The sequence below is a fragment of the Pleurodeles waltl genome, chromosome 2_2 (genome assembly GCF_031143425.1).
Source record: "Pleurodeles waltl isolate 20211129_DDA chromosome 2_2, aPleWal1.hap1.20221129, whole genome shotgun sequence".
Classification (NCBI taxonomy): domain Eukaryota; kingdom Metazoa; phylum Chordata; class Amphibia; order Caudata; family Salamandridae; genus Pleurodeles; species Pleurodeles waltl.
The window spans coordinates 909,579,323-909,598,221 of record NC_090439.1 but is presented as its reverse complement, the minus strand read 5'-3'; the positions used below and the strand labels follow the sequence as shown (position 1 = coordinate 909,598,221).

The window sequence follows — 18,899 nt, the reverse complement described above, 5'->3', positions numbered from 1 at the left end:
GTGTGCTGAAATCACAGTCTTACAATTCTTTCCTGTACTCTGTTTATGTGCCCCACCAGAATGGTCTTCACAGTTATAGGTCTGCAAAGGAATGTTTATAGATAAGATGAAAGAAGCCTTTCTTATTAATCACATGCTGTATATTTGACTTCTGCTTCCTCCTCTGTCTCTAAATCAATGACATCTGTTTCTGCGCTGAGCAGGGGAGGGTGCCTTTTTGCACTGAAACTTGTTTTCAGTTTTAGATGCTGGCCCAATAGTATTGAAACAAATTATTAATACGAACATGAATGACTGTTAGAATTCAGCACTGGATGAGCACAAAATGCCATTATTATGTTTTTTCGAGTTCTGTTTTGCTCCACAGAATCTGAACCTGTCTGTATCTTCACAGTGTTGCTTTCTTCAGTAGATTGACAAATTATTGTGCTTAAAACAAAATTGCCCACCGGCAAACTAAAAACATAAATTTCTACACATATTTACAAACACAACTGAAAATGTTTCAACCCAGTTAAAATATAAGAACATAAATATTCTGACCCACGTCAAGAATAATGCACCACAAAAGTTATTCAAACAAAGCTTCATGATCTGTAATTATTGGTAAAGATGATCCCATGTTATTGTGTAAGTATGTCTAAAGATAGGTTTAGCTGCCACTGAGATCTCATGAAAGAGAGAAAGAAAGAGTATACAAAGAAAGGCTTAGGAATGCTGATTACCTTTATAAAAGAGGCATTTATTTAACTGGGCAGTAATTGCATAAGGTAGCCTAAGCAGGAAAACAGAAAACACTGTTTTTAGGTCTAGCAAGGGGCTATAGATTTTCATTGAAAAAAAACAAAGGTTAATTTGGGGTTATATTTAGGTGACAATTTCACTTAAAAGATGTTTTGAAACAAAAAAAAAGATCGAAGTAAACTCACCAATTATAGTTTACTGAACTATCTATATAACGTGTACCCCCGTGCACCGTTTATGACCTCACTTATTACATCATTCATAACATGTTCAATGACACAGTCTGCATACTGAAAGCTGACTATGCATAGTACCGATTTGCCCACCTAATGTGGCTTGTGTGTCTGAAGGGAGTGGGCTCTACACAGAAGTGGCACACTGAGTGCTAATTGTTCGTAGTAGGGTCTTAACCACCTAATGGAGCTTGGTTCTGTGGAGGTAGTGGGCTCTACACAAATATCACACACTGAACACAAACCGTGTGTAGGAGGGGCTTGCCTGCATAATGGTGCTTGGGTCTCTGGAGGCAATAGGCTCTATATGCAGTCTGCACACTGAGTGCTGACCGTACAGTGGATGGGCTTGCTCACCTAATGGGCTTGGGTCTCTAGAGGAAGTGTGCTCTATGCACAGTGAGAGACAGGGCATACTGAAAATGCCCTGGTCCCTCCCACCTGCCATTCCATGATCAGCCTATTTCTCCTGCCTCCTCTCACCTCTACCCCATCCCTTTTGCCTTCCCTGGTCTGTTGTGTTGCCACTGCCTCTCCCTCTTGCCCTCCTTGGCTTGCTGTGATGCCTCAACCCCTTTTACATTACCTACATAGTTGGCCTTTTCTTCTTGCCAACTCCCATCTGCCCTCCATGGTCCATTTTTCTGTCATGGCCCCTCCAGCCTGTCCTGCATGGTCAGCTTGCTGCCTATGCCCCACTTACTGCACCCTGCACTCCGTTATCCAGATCTGTGCCCCTTGCTCCTCTTTCCCACTGTGTTTTAAGCAACATTTAGGCCCAAATTTACAAAAAGGGCACGTAATGCAATTTGGAAGCCAAAATTCCTGTTCTGTGCTGCTCTGCATGAGAGGGAGGTATGAAAGGTATGGGTGGTTGCATGCAAACTTCCATATACCACCCATGTAACGCCCCCTTGGCGCTTAGTAAGTCAAAGCAGACCTTTGTGCTGCTTTGTGTTACTTTTAGGGTACTTTCCAGCACAAAACAAGTTTTTCACTGGAAAGTAAATTAGTAAAAAATATTTTGAGACACTAACCCAGTGCAAATTTTTTGCAAATCTATCCCTAAAAGCCTAAACATTCTGCATTTATAATAAAACTATGGCACACCTGAAATCATATTGCTGGAATCAAAACTGTAAAACCTAAAACATTTCCCCTAGAAATGAATAAAGAGAGTATTTGTCTCATAGGTTAGTGCTCTAGAACAGTGGTCCGGGAGTCCCTGGGGGTCTGCGAAGCCTCCTCAGGGAGTCCACGACTGCTCAGAAAATTAAATAATATTAACAGATTAGGTCCCCAGCTTTCAGTAATGACTCAGTGGGGGGTCCCCAGATTCCAATAATGATTTAGTGGGGGTCCCTGGGTTGCAGAAATGATAAAGTGGGGGTCCATAGAAGTCAAAAGGTTGGGAACCATTGCTCTAGAAAGCTAAAATGAGACACACTTTTCGAGTTCACAAATAGTGACCAAAGGCTTTTAAACTAGTTGCTACTTTAGTGTTTTATAAATCTGATCACTTGATTTTTTTTGTTGCACAAGTCAATTAACCATTTTCCACACTTCTATGATTGGCTGTATTTGGGATACAACTGGGTGATATTTGGGTTACATCTAGGCTCTTTTTCCCTCAGACGGCCATCTTGGTAGACATTTCTGTTATCAAGCTACCTCATTTTGTCATTTACTGCAGTTTCTTCTGTTCAAAATACTTTGTTTTATAGCTTTGATTCAATCATGATGGTGTCAAGTGTGCCACATGTTTGTCATAAAAAGAATATTAGCTGTAAAATGTTAGCACTCTAGTTTTTCATTAGAACACTGTAGATGGCTGCAGTAGAACACTAAGGGAGTCAACTAACATGATACTCCTGCTGTTGCAAGTACATGTTTTACTCAGTATGTCAGATTTTATTCTCATATGGCTGAGGAAGATAGCATGAATTTACAGAAAATATGCTCTCTTTTTAGTTTCTGGAGCACCTTGCATAACCTCCATAATTAAATCATGAGAGAACCCAGTTTTATCTCAAACTTGGTTCATCAAACCCCAGAAGAGGATCAGCATTCTTCATTGGGTAGAATCACCTTAGAATACACCACACTTACTACAGTTAGTATGACACTACCAAAAAGTGATTTATATTGTGACTATAATCTATTATCAACCTTTATATGTACTACTTTTTGTCACCCTAAAAAGCTGGCTTTCTCTACAATGTATTTAAATAGGGACCATGTCCCTGAGTGTCAATGTTATGGCCAGCCAATCAGTGGGGGGGGTCCCATTAGGACACCCCACCACCCACATGCCCTTTGAGATTAGGGTGCGCTCACCCTGCCCCATATAAATAAATAAATAAATATAAATATGTGCACAATTTTTTCTTGATTAATTTCACTGTTAATGCTTCATTCGTATTTTAATAACGTTATTGAAGTTGACATCAGTACTACAATATCTGGGGTAATTAGTGGTGCATGGTGAGGGCACGTATTATTGTTACCTTAGGGAGCAAGTTATTGTTACTTGAAATTACTCTAACTATACTGCTCGATTTTTTAAGTTTTGGACGAGTAAATTCAGAACCTAATTATACGTCCTTTTAACCTTTGTTTTTAAAAAATGTATTTCTATGTTTTTAAAATTCTAATTCCTAACTTTGTTTTTTCCAGTGAATTTCTATTTTCTTTATATCATAAAGTAATTTTACTTACCCTATGTTAAGCCAGCTGTCGCAGTGCATGGCCTTTGGCTGCAAGACCAACCTCTTATAACCCCCTAACTCTGTGCATTAACCACCCAACCCCCACCATGCTCAGCCAAAGGGTCTGTCTCTTTGGATGTGAGAATAGGTGTGAGAGGGTGTCTCTGGATGTGAGAGTGTCTGTCTGGGTGTTAGAGTGGTTCTGAGAGTAATGTGTGACTGTCTGAGTGGGTCTGTGACTGGGTGCACCAGTGTCTGAGTGAGTCTGTGAGTGGGCGTGTGAGGGTCTGTGAGTGAGTGCATTTGTGTCTGTGTGGGTCTGTGAGTGTGTACATGAGGGTCTGAGTGGGTGCATGAGTGTTTAAGTGGATCTGTGAGTGGGTGGGTGCATGAGGGTCTGAGATGGTCTGTGAATGGGTGCATGAGAGTCTGAGTGGGTCTGTGAGTGGATGTGTGATGGTCTGAGTGGGTCTGTAAGTGAGTGTATCTGTCTGAGAGGGTCTGTAAGTGGGTGTGACAGTATGAGTGGCTCTGTCAGTAGCTGCTTTAGTGTCTGAGTGCCTCCTTGGGTGAATGAATTAGTGAATGAATTAGTCTGTGAGTGAATCTTTTTTTTAAATAGTTTTTGCCGATATTCGCAAATTCATCATGATATTACACAGAGCTGCAGACCTTCAAAAATAATTTTAAGGTCATAATTTCACCCTCAGAGACCCATATATCAGAGCCTGGTTGTCAGGGTACCTCCACCCTGATCCCCTATGCCACTTTTATTTTTATTTTTCAGCCTTGAGGGCTGTGTCCCGTTGCCTAAAACAGCAGTCGTAACTTTCTGGTCAGGTTGAAGCCAGTCAATCACAGAATTTTTGTTTGCTCACGATTCACAAATACGATGCAACCGTTGTGACAGATCCGCAGCCCTAGATATACAAATTTATTTCCCCTTTAATATATCGAAAAATACTGAACGGCTTTTCACCAAATATCCAAAGTGTAATCTGCATACTGAAACCTATCTTTCTGCCAAATTTGGTTTAATTCTGTCCAGCAGTTCCAGCTGTATTCGTGTTCAAAACTCCTATGGGAATTAACATGGGAAACGCATGTATTTTGACCCCACAGTTTTCTGAGGTCCTGCTTGACGGATCATCCCAAAACATCTAATGCGCAATAAAAATCATTGGCACACTTTGTTTTAGAAAAATTGGTGAAGATTTGTCTAAAGGTGTCAAAGATATAGACAATTCAAAAATGCTTTTTCTATGGAAACATGGTCCTAACTATAACCACCTACTGGCGACTACCAGTAGGTAATAGATATATATATATTTTTAAGATCTCAAAAGATGCAGTAAAACTTGAGAAGGAAATTCGTACACGATTACTGGGCTTTTCATGGCCCTTGCATTATAACACTGAATACAATATATTTTTCTGTGATGGCTAAGAATTAGAAACAAATGCTTGGACTAGCTTTTGAGAAAATTACCGAATCTACGTGTATATTTATGCATAGCAGAGCTACATTATGGATCTGAGCATATGATAATTGGTCTTTTGAAAACTTGCGGCCTTGATCAAGTCATTTGTGATTAAACACGTGTTGGCTGTCGGGTGTGAATAAATTGAATACGAAGAATTGCATTGGAATATGAAACGGATTGACATTTCACAATAAAAGAAGATGTTGAAGTACAATACAGACTGATCTGAGATTTACATGACCTCATGATTGTTTGTTGCTAAAAGTGAGTGCTGTGGTTGTATTGTTCCTATTTTTAAATTCATTTTGAGGACCTGTAATGGCTACCACAACATATTTGTGAAAGTTCTGACAACTAATCAGGATTGACTAGTCAGCTTTAAAGTTGCCAATCAGAACATATGTGAACATCAGTGTTTCAAATATATATTTTTTAACCCCTTCATGACCATTTTTGGCACCTCTTTCAATGCTTGTTGCTCCAAAAGAGCTGTACCGATTTTCACCAAATCACAAAAGGCACATTTTCTGAGTACATTTCTAATGTTTGGCCAAATTTGGCATAATTCTGCTGAGCTGTTTTTCTGTATATATGATAAAAGAAATTAGACAGGCAGAAAGAATTACAATGGGACATCAACAGTTTGGTACCACATTTTCTTTTTGCCTCAATTTGATGCCAAAACTTTCCAGGAAAAGCTGAGGTCGATTAACTGTTTGTTTGGAAGGTTTCATGAACGCTACCAAAATTATTAGAAAAAGAAAACAAAATCTATCTATGAAACTTTGACATAACTGGAACTGCACATTGGCAATCTCCACTTTGTTTTGTGTACTACACAGCGACTGTCTCCAATATGTAGTTATATTTAGGACCGGCTTTCGATTCGAAATAGATTTTCTGGTTTGCTAATAACTTTGGTGCCATTTGAAGACTTTTCACTAAACTTTCCAAAAAAGATTTATCCACCACAGCTTCTTATTGAAAGGTTTTGGGGCGATCCATCATACGGAGAACAAAAAAAGACAGTGTGCAAAAAGCATTTACCATGCAAAGGAACTTTAGACAAAGCTACATCCAAAACAGCTAAGCAGAATTATACCAGATTTGAAAGAAAGCTACATCTTTACCCAGATTGCATGACTTTGTTATTTGATCTGAATCCGTTCAGTAGTTTTTGATAAATTAAGGTCTTAACTGAATAGCTATCTAGAGGTGCAGGAGAACCATGGGATCGGAAGATCAAAAGATAGGAGCTGATTAGCTGGCTCACTTCAAGAAAGATGTTTGGTAGTCATTTTAGGTCTGAGAAAGTGCCCTTTTTTATGGTCATCCCCATACTTTTTTCCTCCAATGTTGATGGTTCTCACTCTGAAAGTGCACTGGAGCCTACTGACCACGCCCCACTGCCAGTGCTTGCTCCCTAAAATATAACAGATGTAAATTAGCATCCCCAATTGGCAAGGACTTTAACCCCCTTATTAGTCCCTGGTAAAGGATAGCTCTTGAACCCAGGGATGGGAGTTAAAGGGGCCATCAGGGCCTGAAGAACAGATTGTGCCACCCTGAATGACTCAAGCAAACAGAAAACAACACTCCTTCCACTGCAGACTGCAGGAGCAGTGCAAATTGCTCAAACTCAACATTGCCTTCACCATGAGCGGCAAGGTCAAAGCACTATTTTTAATTTGTCAGTCACCTTTTAAGTAGGTCTCCTGAGCCCCAGAGTCAGGATGCATTATATTAAATGTGTGTCTTGACTGACAGCCTACACCAGCTGCCGCCAAGACAGGAAACTGACCCCTTGCTAAGAGGTGTGAACTCTCCCAGGATTCAGAAACAGAGGTCTGTCTGAAGTCAGAAACAGAGGCTTGCCTGGAAAGGGGGTCACCTGTCATCCTGGCAGGATGGCAAGTGAAGTGGCACATCAAGGCAGTGAGATTCTAAGGCCAGATTGCCTCTGAGATGCAAATAGGCCACCTCCCAGAGGAGGACAATGCCACCCCTTGCTAATCAGGCACATTTGCACTCGGGTAGGCGGGATTATTAGGTAGTCAGAAGGTGTACACCACCAGAATGTTGCCACACTCTTAGGGTGGGATACCTGGTCTGTACAGCCAAGGAAGATCTCTGATATTTTGGAAAATGGTAGACTTAAGGGTTCTGGGGAGAATAGGTGGCACACCCCCCTGGATGTGGTCACCTCAGGGGTGGATTAGCCACTGGTGCTAATAACCCTTTGGCTACCAGCACTCAAGTGCTTAATGCCCCTAAATCTAGGATATAGGGGGCTCACCTGATATCAGAACCTCAGAGGTGACAAACCTGCATCAAAGAACAAAGAAAGTACCTTTGACTGCAACCTTAGGACCTGTGCAAAGCAAAGACCCAATAACCTGCACCTGTGACAACCACCCTGTAACTTCAGAACTACAACTCATCCTCGAGCAGAGAAGGGCTCCAAAGGAAAGAGGAACCCTCTGCAAGCCAAAGGCAGCTCCATAACTCACACTCCAAAAATCAAAGAATCACTGCCCATCAGGCTCACCAAGTCATCACTAAACAGTAAATGGTCCAGTGCGTTTCAGGAAATGTAGTCTTGATCCCCATCAAATTGCAGGTGGCTACTGTTTTCCACTGGTCTCCAGGACGTCGAAGTAACTAAACACTGCATTTGATACTACCAAAGATTGTTGGTGGCCAGTCAGGCTACCTCTAACTTCATTCAATGCTGTGTCTTGAGGGGACTTAGCAGCATGTTCAGTTTGGTTCCCTAGTGGCCAAGTTGTCAAGATTTTGTATCCTTTTCCTCACCAACACTGCAACAAATCCAACACTCTGCACCCGGGTCATACTTGCCAGGTAAAATGTTACTGACTGTCAGGCCCTGGTCCTGGGACTCACCTCTCCTTCCCATCAAATGGTTTCCACTGAACTTGACCAGCAAGTGAGCGAGTGCCACTTGTGTGCTTTCCCATTGACCGCAACGTTAAAGCTTTGCAAGAGTGAAATGCACGATTTATTTTTTTATTGAAAATCCATAACTCAGGTTATACTCATCTGATTGTCTTCATTTTGGTGTCTAAAATAATATACAAATGTGCTTTATTTTTATGAATTGGTGTTGGATTTCTTTTTAGTTGTGTTAATTACTTATTGTCGATGTTGATACTCTGAAAGCTTAACACATGTTCCTGTGGTAAAACCTGACTGCTTTGTACCACAATACCAGGACTGAATTAGAGATTTATTAGGATGAATCCAAATGATCCACTAGGGGGTAATAGGAGAGTATTACGCAGTGCAGCCTAACCTGCCTCACTGCATAATACCCCACTTTCCTACACTGGGTCCTTAAAAAAAATGATATATAGGGGCATGGGGCTAATCTGCCAGGCTTCTGGGTGGTCTCCAGGAGGGCTCTGTCTCCCTTCCCCAGGACAAAAACAAAAACGCAATTCTGGTACAGTGGTACCACTGTAGTACCACAGTAATCCAATAAAAAACTTTAAAAAGGACAAGTGCCCACCCATTTCGATTATAATGCCTTAGGCCTCCTGAGGCCAGCCCTGGTGCATACCGCTAAAGTCTGTGTGCAGTTGAGGTTGACGGCTTGTGGGTGAACCCCAACCACTGAGTTTGCCAAGTTGTGGTCGAGAGCGCAAACCATATCTCACACATCAGCAGTGTAAACTGTAACTAGATCAACCAAATTCAATGCTTATTACCAAACAATATTGATAGCAATAAATTAAAACATGTAAAAAGGAAATGTAATTAAAGAAAACGCATAATCAAACCAATTAATAGTGCTACATTGTTAAACCTGTCAGCCTTAGGATGGTTTTCTTCCAAACTTTTGCCTCCACCCTCCTTATTTTAGCTGATCTCGTTTTTGCTGGCCTCTGGACTCCTTGCCCTTTACCACTGCTAACTGGTGCTAAAATGCATATGCTCACTCCTTAAAACATGGTAACATTGGCTTTTCCCTATTGGCATACTTAATTTACTTGTAAGTCCCTAGTAAAGTTGCACTGCCTGTGCTCAGGGCCTGTAGATTAAATTTTACTAGTGGGCCTGCAGCACTAGTTGTGCCACTTACATAAGTAGCACTTTATACATGTCAGAGGCCTGCCATTGCAGCCTGTGTGCATTGTTAAACTGCCATTTTGACCTGGCAAAATATGTTTTCTCGGGCCCAAACCTCCCTTTTTAATAAGTATGTCACCCCTATGGGTAGGCCCCAGACAGCCCAGGGGGCAGAGTGCAATGTATTTAAAAAGTAGTACATGTACTTTTACATTTTACATGTCCTGGTAGTGACAAACTCTTACATTTGGTTTTACCTACTGAAAGGCCTACCTCTCCCATAAGATAACATTGGAGTCACCTTATTACATTAAATAAGCTCTAATATCCAAATGGGAACACGTAATCAGTTCATGTTTGATGTCTTCAGAAGTGTAATGAAAATTTTAACTCATGATGACATAGGATTTTAAATTACAAATTTTTAAAATGCCACTGGTAGAAATTGGCATTTTCCTGCTTTAGCTACTTAGTGCCTGCAGCCTGTCGCTGGGTCACATGACTGGATTTAGTTTACAGTTGAGCTTTGTGTATTCCTCCTCGACAGCAGCTTACAATAGAGAGCTTAGGTGTGCCTGGATGGACCATTACTGGCGGGGTGGGATGGAGCAGCCACTTACACTTTAATGGGCTGTGTCCTGCCTCCACACAAAGGTCTGCATGGTGCATGCCCTCTGTAGTTAATATGGAGCCAGGAAAGGGAAGGGAGGATATCTGGGGACCCCAAAGGGAATTTCTAGAATCTTCTCACACCTTCCAAAGGGAGGGCACCAGGTATAAATATTGGACCTCAAACACCACTTCTTCAGTACATTTCTGGACCTATGGATACGCCACCAAGAAGAAGGACTGCTGTGCTGCTGCTGAAAGGACTGACACTAGGCTGGATTACTGCCTTGAAGGACTGCTGCCCCGCTTCCAACAACCTTGAACCCAACACCTGGACTTTGTCATCTATGACTCCTGCTCAATCAGCTGCTGTTACCCCAATCCTGGACCCTTGGAAGTGGGCCTGCTGTTTTCTGCCAAGCCCAGCTATGGTCCGTATTGGAACCGATGCAAAGTAATGGGAAGCAATGCAAAGCTCTGCAAAGCCTCTCCGCACAGCTACCAGCCTCATCTGAACTGACGTGAAGCCTTGCAAAGCCTAGCAGCACCGTTGACAGCTTCATCAGAACCAATGCAAAGTGGCACAAAGCCCAGCCAAGCTACACCGCAGAGCTCACTGGAAATGACATGAAGTGACACAAAACCCTGCAAAACCTTGTCACACAGCTTCACAGCAGCAGATGCCGGAAGACACTGAGGCCCTCATTCTGACCTTGGCGGGCGGCGGAGGCCGCCTGCCAAAGTCCCGCCGTCAGGTTACCGTTCCGCGGTCGAAAGACCGCGGCGGTAATTCTGACTTTCCCGCTGGGCTGGCGGGCGGTCGCCTTCAGACCGCCCGCCAGCCCAGCGGGAAAGAGGCTTCCACGATGAAGCCGGCTCGGAATCGAGCCGGCGGAGGTGAAGCTGTGCGACGGGTGCAGTTGCACCCGTCGCGTATTTCACTGTCTGCGCAGCAGACAGTGAAATACATGTAGGGGCCCTCTTACGGGGGCCCCTGCAATGCCCATGCCAGTGGCATGGGCACTGCAGGGGCCCCCAGGGGCCCCGCGACCCCCCCTACCGCCATCCGGATCCCGGCTGTCGGACCGCCGGGATCTGGATGGCGGTAGGGGGGGTCGGAATCCCCTCGGCGGCGCAGCAAGCTGCGCCGCCTTGGAGGATTCAATGGGGCGGCGGTACACTGGCGGGAGCCCGCCAGTGGTGCCGGTCCGACCGCGGCTTTACCGCCGCGGTCGGAATCCCCATTGGAGCACCGCCGGCCTGTCGGCGGTGCTCCCGCGGTCCTCCGCCCTGGCGGTCTTTGACCGCCAGGGTCAGAATGACCGCCTGAGTCTCCCAAAGCAGCGCCACGCAGACCACGTGCCAGGATTTAGGGACTGTGTTCAGCAGACATGAGTAGATCCCTGTAGCAGGTCCATGCTCCACTGCGGTCAGCCTGAATTTGTGACTTTGTCCTGGTCTGGGGTGGCCAGAGAACCACAGTTGGTGCTGTGTGTTTTTGGGGCTATTTTAACAAAAATGTTACTCTTGGTCTTGTTTTATTTATTAAAAATCAGTCTATTTTTCTAATCTGGTGTGGTATCATTTTGTGGCGTGTTTTCACTGTGTTAATGTGTGAAGTGTTTCACAAATGCTTTACACATTACCTCTAAGTTGAGCTTGATTGTTCTGTGCCAAGTTACCAGAGGGCTGAGCACAGGTTAATTTAAGGTTGGTTTGTGTGACTCACCCTGACAAGGCTTGTGGGTGCTGATTGACCAGGACTCCACCCCAGTCAACCAACAATCCAATTTCTTACATATATTCATAGTTGCCTCTCTCAAAGTTGTAATGATAACGTGATAAGTAATCTCATCTGTAAAATGATTTCCAACAGTTTAATTGTTTTTGCTTCATTAAGGGTAAAGTCATGAGCATTGCATTTGGGTAGCAAGATATGGTTTGCATGCCTGTTGTGCGAATAATAGATTGTACTCCTAACCATGGATTTGACTACTTCTGGAATAGGTATGCACAAATCTGAGGAGTCTGCAAAGCGTATACACTGGAACCCTCTATCAGGTACATAAGAGGTAGATCTGAACCCCACCTTGACATACTCAGTTTGAAGGACCTGCAGTTTGAAACAGCACATAATAAGAACTCATAAGGTTAATTTTATACTGTTGCAGATGTATAAACAAAGTATGGGATCGCAATAGCGCAATTTCTAGTGTTCAGGGACTGGTAGACTTGGCCAGTAGCATATGGGGAGGGGCAATACGAAATCGCCAATGGATAAAAAAGCATGTAGATGATAATGTGGAGATGTAGGATGTGTAATAGTACCACATCTATTTAGTTAAATGGTTGAAATAATCAGCTAACCCCTCACAGAATTTAAGTCACACTGGAAAGAATCCATGGGCAGCACATTTAGAAATGTAGATCGGAACTGGATTGTAGAATATGTAGACCAGGTATCTAAGAATAATAATTTCAAGGCAGCACCAGGATGATGGCCTAGAAGCCACTCCCCTGATGTTCATCATTTCCACATGTCATGGGAATGCCTGAAATGAAAAAGGTACTGTTCAACAGAAGGAAGCTTAATGGGGATGTACGCTATTGCAAGACAGGGAAGCACAAAAACATTTGGTAGACATTTATTTTTCACCATCGGACAGCTATGGGATGAATGCCATTGGGTGCTCGTCTGCTAACACTGCGGAAGTAAACATTGATGGCTAGGTAGGAAGCAGAAAATACAGCCTTCATAGAATTAATAGCAGTGAGAGAGGGAGGAAGTTAGAGATGTGGGAAGAGGGTCTGGAAGCATTAGCGGAGATTCAAGCTGGAAGATGAATATGGGACACTTGCCTGATGTATTAGCCCTGAAATACATAGATCTTACCATGCCAGCATACGGTAGACTGGAACGGTCAAAGGGGTCACTGGAGTGATTGCTCAGTACTCCAAATTTACAATGTGACTGATTACTTTATGCTTTCGGATACTTCTTATGCTACAGGTAGCCAAACATTTGGACTATTAGACAATCCAGACTTTTCCTCCTGGAAAGAAGACACGAGCAGGCTAATTTTAGGCTCAATGAGGTCCTAGGGCTCTGGGACAGGGATCTGGGAGCCTGCCAAAACGTCCTTTCTTCGGTATGTGTCCCAGAGTGAAAGAACTTCATCAAGGCAGCTCCTATATGTTCCACTAAAAGGATGTGACACCATTAGTGAAAAATGCAAGTGCCTGTTTTGATCGCCAAAGAACACATTTATGCATGACTGTATACATGAATTAAGAACACAATACATAGAAGCAAGAAACTCACCAGTATTGTGACAGCAGAAAACTCATTCTCATTAAACATAGCTGAAATTGCAGCTTTGAAAGGAGGTGACAGCTGTACACATGTTTAAGTGCATAGTCAGCCAAACACCTACTCCAGCAGCACCTAAATGGTATTGTGTGGCTTTGAAAGGGTTATGGATTGCTGGGTGAACTTATTATAAAGTCACGCAAAGCCAAATATTGCATTTTGAAGTTACCTTTTCATCTTCTGGGCAGTGTAAGATGCACTGAGATGACCCGAAGCATTCTTCACACTGTATATTCCATCAGCTTGGTAGCTCAGTATTTCCAGTTTGAGTTGATGGGTTGTTGGGCTTGTTCACATCAGTATCACAACAATCCTGAGTGATGTATCAGAAGAAGGAGTGATGTCTTCACAGTTGAAATAAGGTTTTATTGATATGGAAGTTACTTGAGATTTCTAGTTGAGGTTTCTGTTAATGTGTAATTCTAGAATTGTGTGATGATTTGGAAAATGAATGTTTGTGTCCAAAGCAGAAAAAGTGGGGAAGTATTGTTGATAGTACACTGAATACATAATGGCACAGGCATATCGACCAGGATGGCCACTATACCAGTTCCAGACAATTTAATGCTACTAACAACCATGTGTTCGTGAATGTGCTAGTCAGGGTGCCAGTCAGGATAACAATGTCTTCGGGTGGCTGGCTGGCTGGCATGTAAATAGATAAAATGTGATCTTTATGTGATCAGAAGGAGAACTCTCAGACCTTGAATCATTCCATGATTGAAGCATGTAGATGACAAAGAGAAGAGAGAGAGTCGTCTACCTGTGGACGTTGCAAACATGATAATAGTTGATTTTGTGACGCTCTGCAGGGACCTGTCTAAAACTGTGACCTCAAACATTTAAGAGTGAATTGCATAGCTCCAGTCGCCTTATAATGTATTTTAGACAGCCATAACGAGCACAAGTGTGGAAGGCTACCTACACATCAAGGAGCATTGACTTTGCGATAGCAATTTTCAGGCTATAACTCCAGACAATCAAGAGGCAGCTTCCTGTCCAGAAAATAATTCGATTTTTTATTTTTATTTGATTAATTAAAATAGCTTTCTATGGTCAAAGTATTGGTGTATCTGCCATGGAAATGTAGAAAGCCTACAAATTTAATACATTTTTAAAACTTAACAAAATGGAAAAAATCATGTAGATTAAAGTACTTTCAGGAGAGCAAAAGCAATTAAATCAAAACAGCGATTGTTAGGCGATAGAAACGGAACAATATGGAGAAATAGCTAATGTGGCAACTGCTCATTATTTGGATTAGCTTTTAGAAGTGTTTTGCATGCCTTTTTCGAAGACTGGCTCTCTTGTTGAGGTATCAGATGAATTGCCAAGGAGACCTGGTCTTCATGTAAAATTATCAAGGTGATTAAGACAATAGTTGCAAAAAAGCATTTGACATTCACCAACACATTTTAATTTGAATAACCTGTGTTGACTGGAAAACAAGTCTTTTCCCAATTGTGCCTTCAGAGTAAGTGTCACCCTTAGGAATTTGGTGCATTTTATAAGAAACGCCTGAAGGTATTTTACCATGTACCTTAACATATGACAGGACAGATCAAGCACGAGAAGCCTCATAGCAGATTCTGCCATGGTTAGGACTTTCCTCCATGCAATGGTGAGGGAGTTGTATTCTTGGCACGTCACTATCAAGTGGGCAGCGCAAAAGAAGATATGTTGGTTCCTGCATTGTGAAATCACTGAGCAAACAAATTGCTGATATAGATACACTCCACTTTTGGGAATTGTATTTGTTCATTGGAATTTGCTCATGATTTGTTTAAGAATCTAATTTCCTTGGGTGACACAATTGATATAAATATAATTACAAGTGCCCAAACAGAGGATCTAATTTCAGGGACTAATTTTTAATTCCCAATTTTTTACTGTAATTATTTAAATATATGACCTTCCCTATCCTAATTTTTCTGCATTGGCCTTTGGCAGCCATTATGATTATTTGGATTTGTTTAATAATATTAGATCTTGAAACCTGGTGTTCTGCTGGTGTTACAAATACCTTCTGAGTTTACTTAGGTTGAGTTTCATAAGGAAACATAAAGATGATGAGAAATAATTAGTGTATTTGATCTTTTCTATTTTCTGGAGAACACATCTTTCCTGCACTTCTGCATTGTACGATTAAATGATATTTAAGAGTGCCTATTTCACCAACAGACAGATTGCAATTATAAATCATCTGGAAGGAGTAAAATGGCTGAATGCTAATGGTTTTCCTGGCACACAATATGAAACTATTAATGGAGAGCACACACTTCAATGGGCTAGAAGAACTTCCAGTAATTAGTGAGATTTTATGTTTATACCCATGAGAAGTCCAAAATGACGGTTTAATGTGTGATAGTAGTATTAACACGGACCTGCAGGTTATCCGTGTGGTATGAAAATGAATTTATTTAATGACCATATTTTAAGAATTGTGTTATTTTGTCATCTCCATAAATGCATCTATTGGTTTCACCTTTATATCTACATGTTTGCACTTTGGGAATTAAATATGGACAGAGGTCCCCATTGGACAGATAAATATGTTCTGTTGTGTGAAGAATTTGGCATGCTCACAACTTCATGGACCTCTAGTATTCTTTGTGCTTGGAATTACCTGTCATGAGTTAGTAAAAAGGATGAACCTATTCTGAAATCTATGTCTTGGTTTTTGCATGACAGACTTGTCTCACTTTTTGAATTGATGTGCCAGGAGCTCCTCAGGGGAGTCTAGCCTCAGCCACTCTAGGGTCTATGTCAAGGTGGACCTTAATTGTGAATGTACGGCATAGAATCTGCACATTTGTTTTACTTGCTGTATGAGATTGCTTCGGTAGTGATGTGTTAGTGATGTGCAAGGCTACTTTTTCTATTTTGAAAATTCCCCCATCTATCAATGCATTCTTAAGTGACAGCTAAAATTTGACAGGAAGACAATTTAAATCTAACAGGTTACCCAAAGTGCACCTTAACTCGAAAAGCAGCTCTACGTGCAGGAGCATGCTTTAAAATTGGTGGCAATATCATGACACCTGCTTTACAAGCTCGCCAACGGCTTGCCCTATCTAATCTACAAAACAGTCTGTATTATTCTTAAGATTACACACGGGCACTCCTCTTTATCTCACCAAATGTTGAAAACATCTAAAGGCCAAAAGTCTGTACTTGCAATTACATTCTTTTATATTGAAACCCTCACCATTCAAAACACTAGGCACTGACGTTCAATATTATACTGACTTTGCTACCGGAATTTGGCGCTCTCGGTCTCACCTGCTCTTCACACCTCTTCAGCAGCTTCTTCTATTAAATATTCTCTATCATTGTGACCTCTTTTTGCATAACCTCTCTTTTGCTCTGCTCTTTTCCTCCCCTTCCCTCCATCATGTCCCTTAACCCCATAATATTCCTTTCACCTTCCTTGTTTCAAGTTAGGTCTGCATTTCCATAACATTTCTTCTGTGATAGTACATTGGCTGTCTTCATTCCAATATCACAAAAGTAACTCATTATTTGCAGGTATGATATGGGCTTGGTATGGATTTTTACATTGTAAACAGTTCTTGTACAATTCGGTAACATTCATGCAATATAACACAGTAATGAGTAAAAGAGTAAATAAGAGATGGGAGTATGCATTGGGTTTTCAAAATAAGCATGCTATATGTTAGTAGTAGTGTGCCCGAAGGGGAAATAAATGTAGTCCAATGCAAGAAAGAAAACTATGTTCCCGCTTCTGGTCATTATATAGACTAAAGTGCATAATTACATGTTGTTAATCTAGCCAAACGTTCCACATGTCACAATCCAGTTTGGAAGTAGAATCTCAGCATGTGATGATAAAGGCAAGTAAAGTTATGCTTATAGGTATTTTACAATCTAACTATGCGCATACAGACAAATTAAAACATGTTGTGGACAATCAACAAATTGATTTTGCAGCTAAGCGGTCTATCCTGAATCACAGAATCAGAATTGGTGGTAATTTACTCTTGTATTTGTTGTGCTAGTGGAATTTGTATTGCTAGTAGGGCATTCCAGTGCTTTCAAAAGTCCCCAGATCGTCAATTACTTTTGAGGTTACAGTGGCAGACTGTGGCCTGCTTCAGATTGGGATGATGTGTTGCAGGCATTTTTCTGCAGGTATCATCCCAATTAGGTAGCTATGGCCTTATGTAGACCCTTGGGGCTTTACTCTATCTGCCAGAGTGACAGAGGACAATACACGCTCCACCCAGATAGACAGAAGGTTGCTTCATTTAGAGAATGGTTCAGCAATGATCTTTGTGCCTTCAAAGGAACCACCATCATGGCACTTCCTCTGAAGGCACTGCATGTTTGGTGCTCAGCTTCAGTCTTTCAGGTAACTGTGCATAAAACCTTTTTTTTTTTTTTTTTTTTTTAAACAAACTCCATAAGTGAGAGTTTGTTATTAGGAAACACATCACCAATGACCATCACACCCTGGGACTTTTGTCTCATGATGTTTTGGCACTTTTTCTATTTTTTGTTGGAGAATGTCAGGTTTCTCCTGGCTGTTATGGTCAGAAAAAAAAACATCAGATCTTTTACTCTGAATAGGATGGAAGGTCTAATATCCTTCTTCTGAAAGACACTACTCTATCGGCACATCATAGTAAGCTTTCCGATGATGGAGCCGGTGAGGGCTCTAGCTTTGGAAGGATGAAGATTAGTTGGACTCCATTTAGGGTGGGTGGATCATTGGTTTGGTGGACAGAGTATTCTGGCCATATTTGTTGCAGCTAACCCCTGCCTGCCAAACTCTAAATTGGACCTTATGTCTTAGAGCCATAGCTGTGCAGTTAAATAATCACTATTTTAGAAGGAAGGGCTTTGGCTATTAGTTTCACAGTTTCTCGTTTAATTGACATGCCCATAAGCCAGTGAATCTTAATGCTTATAGGGTCTTTCTTGATAGTTAGTGCCGCTCTATACCATTATCTTGAACTATTGGGTATGTCTGGGTGCGTTGAATGTATGTTACATTTTACAGCGAGATCCCTCCTTAATTAGAAAAACCTTCACAGTGAAGGCATCCACTAACTGTGGTGTTATGGATTTTGATGAAAAATAAAGCCAGGCTGCTCTTGACAATTTTTAGAAATGAATTTCTGCATCAAGGTGAACACCTCTGTGTTGTTAAGTTCTTCCTCTAACAGTGTCCTCTTCTGTTTGCGTCCTAGCTTGAGAGTTACATCGTGGACAACATGAAGTCTGAGATGGCGCAGATGCAGCAAAACGCCGTTCAGAACCACACGGCCACCATGTTGGAGATCGGCACGAATCTGTTGAGCCAGACGGCCGAGCAGACGCGAAAGCTCACAGATGTTGAAACCCAGGTACGCCCCCAGGGCTCCGTTCAACAAGTTGTTAACTACATCGATCTATTTTATGACAAGTAACTGCACATTTCAACAGTGGGCTTCAAGAAACATATACATCTTCTGGCTGTTTATTGGCAGCAACAACAACCTTGACTGATTCTTTTCCTGCGTGTTCCCGCAGACTTAACGAGATCAGGGAAACTGGACTCTGTGTGTGTTTGTAGCGCGAGGCTGACACAGCTTGTGACTTCAAATAAACAGCACCGTTACTGGCCGTGAGTGATGGACGTGTCAAGGCAAATAAATAG

General features: G+C 41.9%; 1 protein-coding gene across 1 annotated transcript in view; it reads left to right on the top strand.

Moving 5' to 3' along the window:
• The window catches only part of ANGPT1 (angiopoietin 1), an 895,759-nt gene that overhangs the window by 409,934 nt on the left and 466,926 nt on the right, over positions 1-18,899 (top strand). Inside the window, exon 2 of the mRNA XM_069220619.1 lies at positions 18,451-18,606. Coding sequence (XP_069076720.1) covers positions 18,451-18,606 — 156 coding nt within the window. The remainder of the gene's footprint in view (positions 1-18,450; positions 18,607-18,899) is intronic.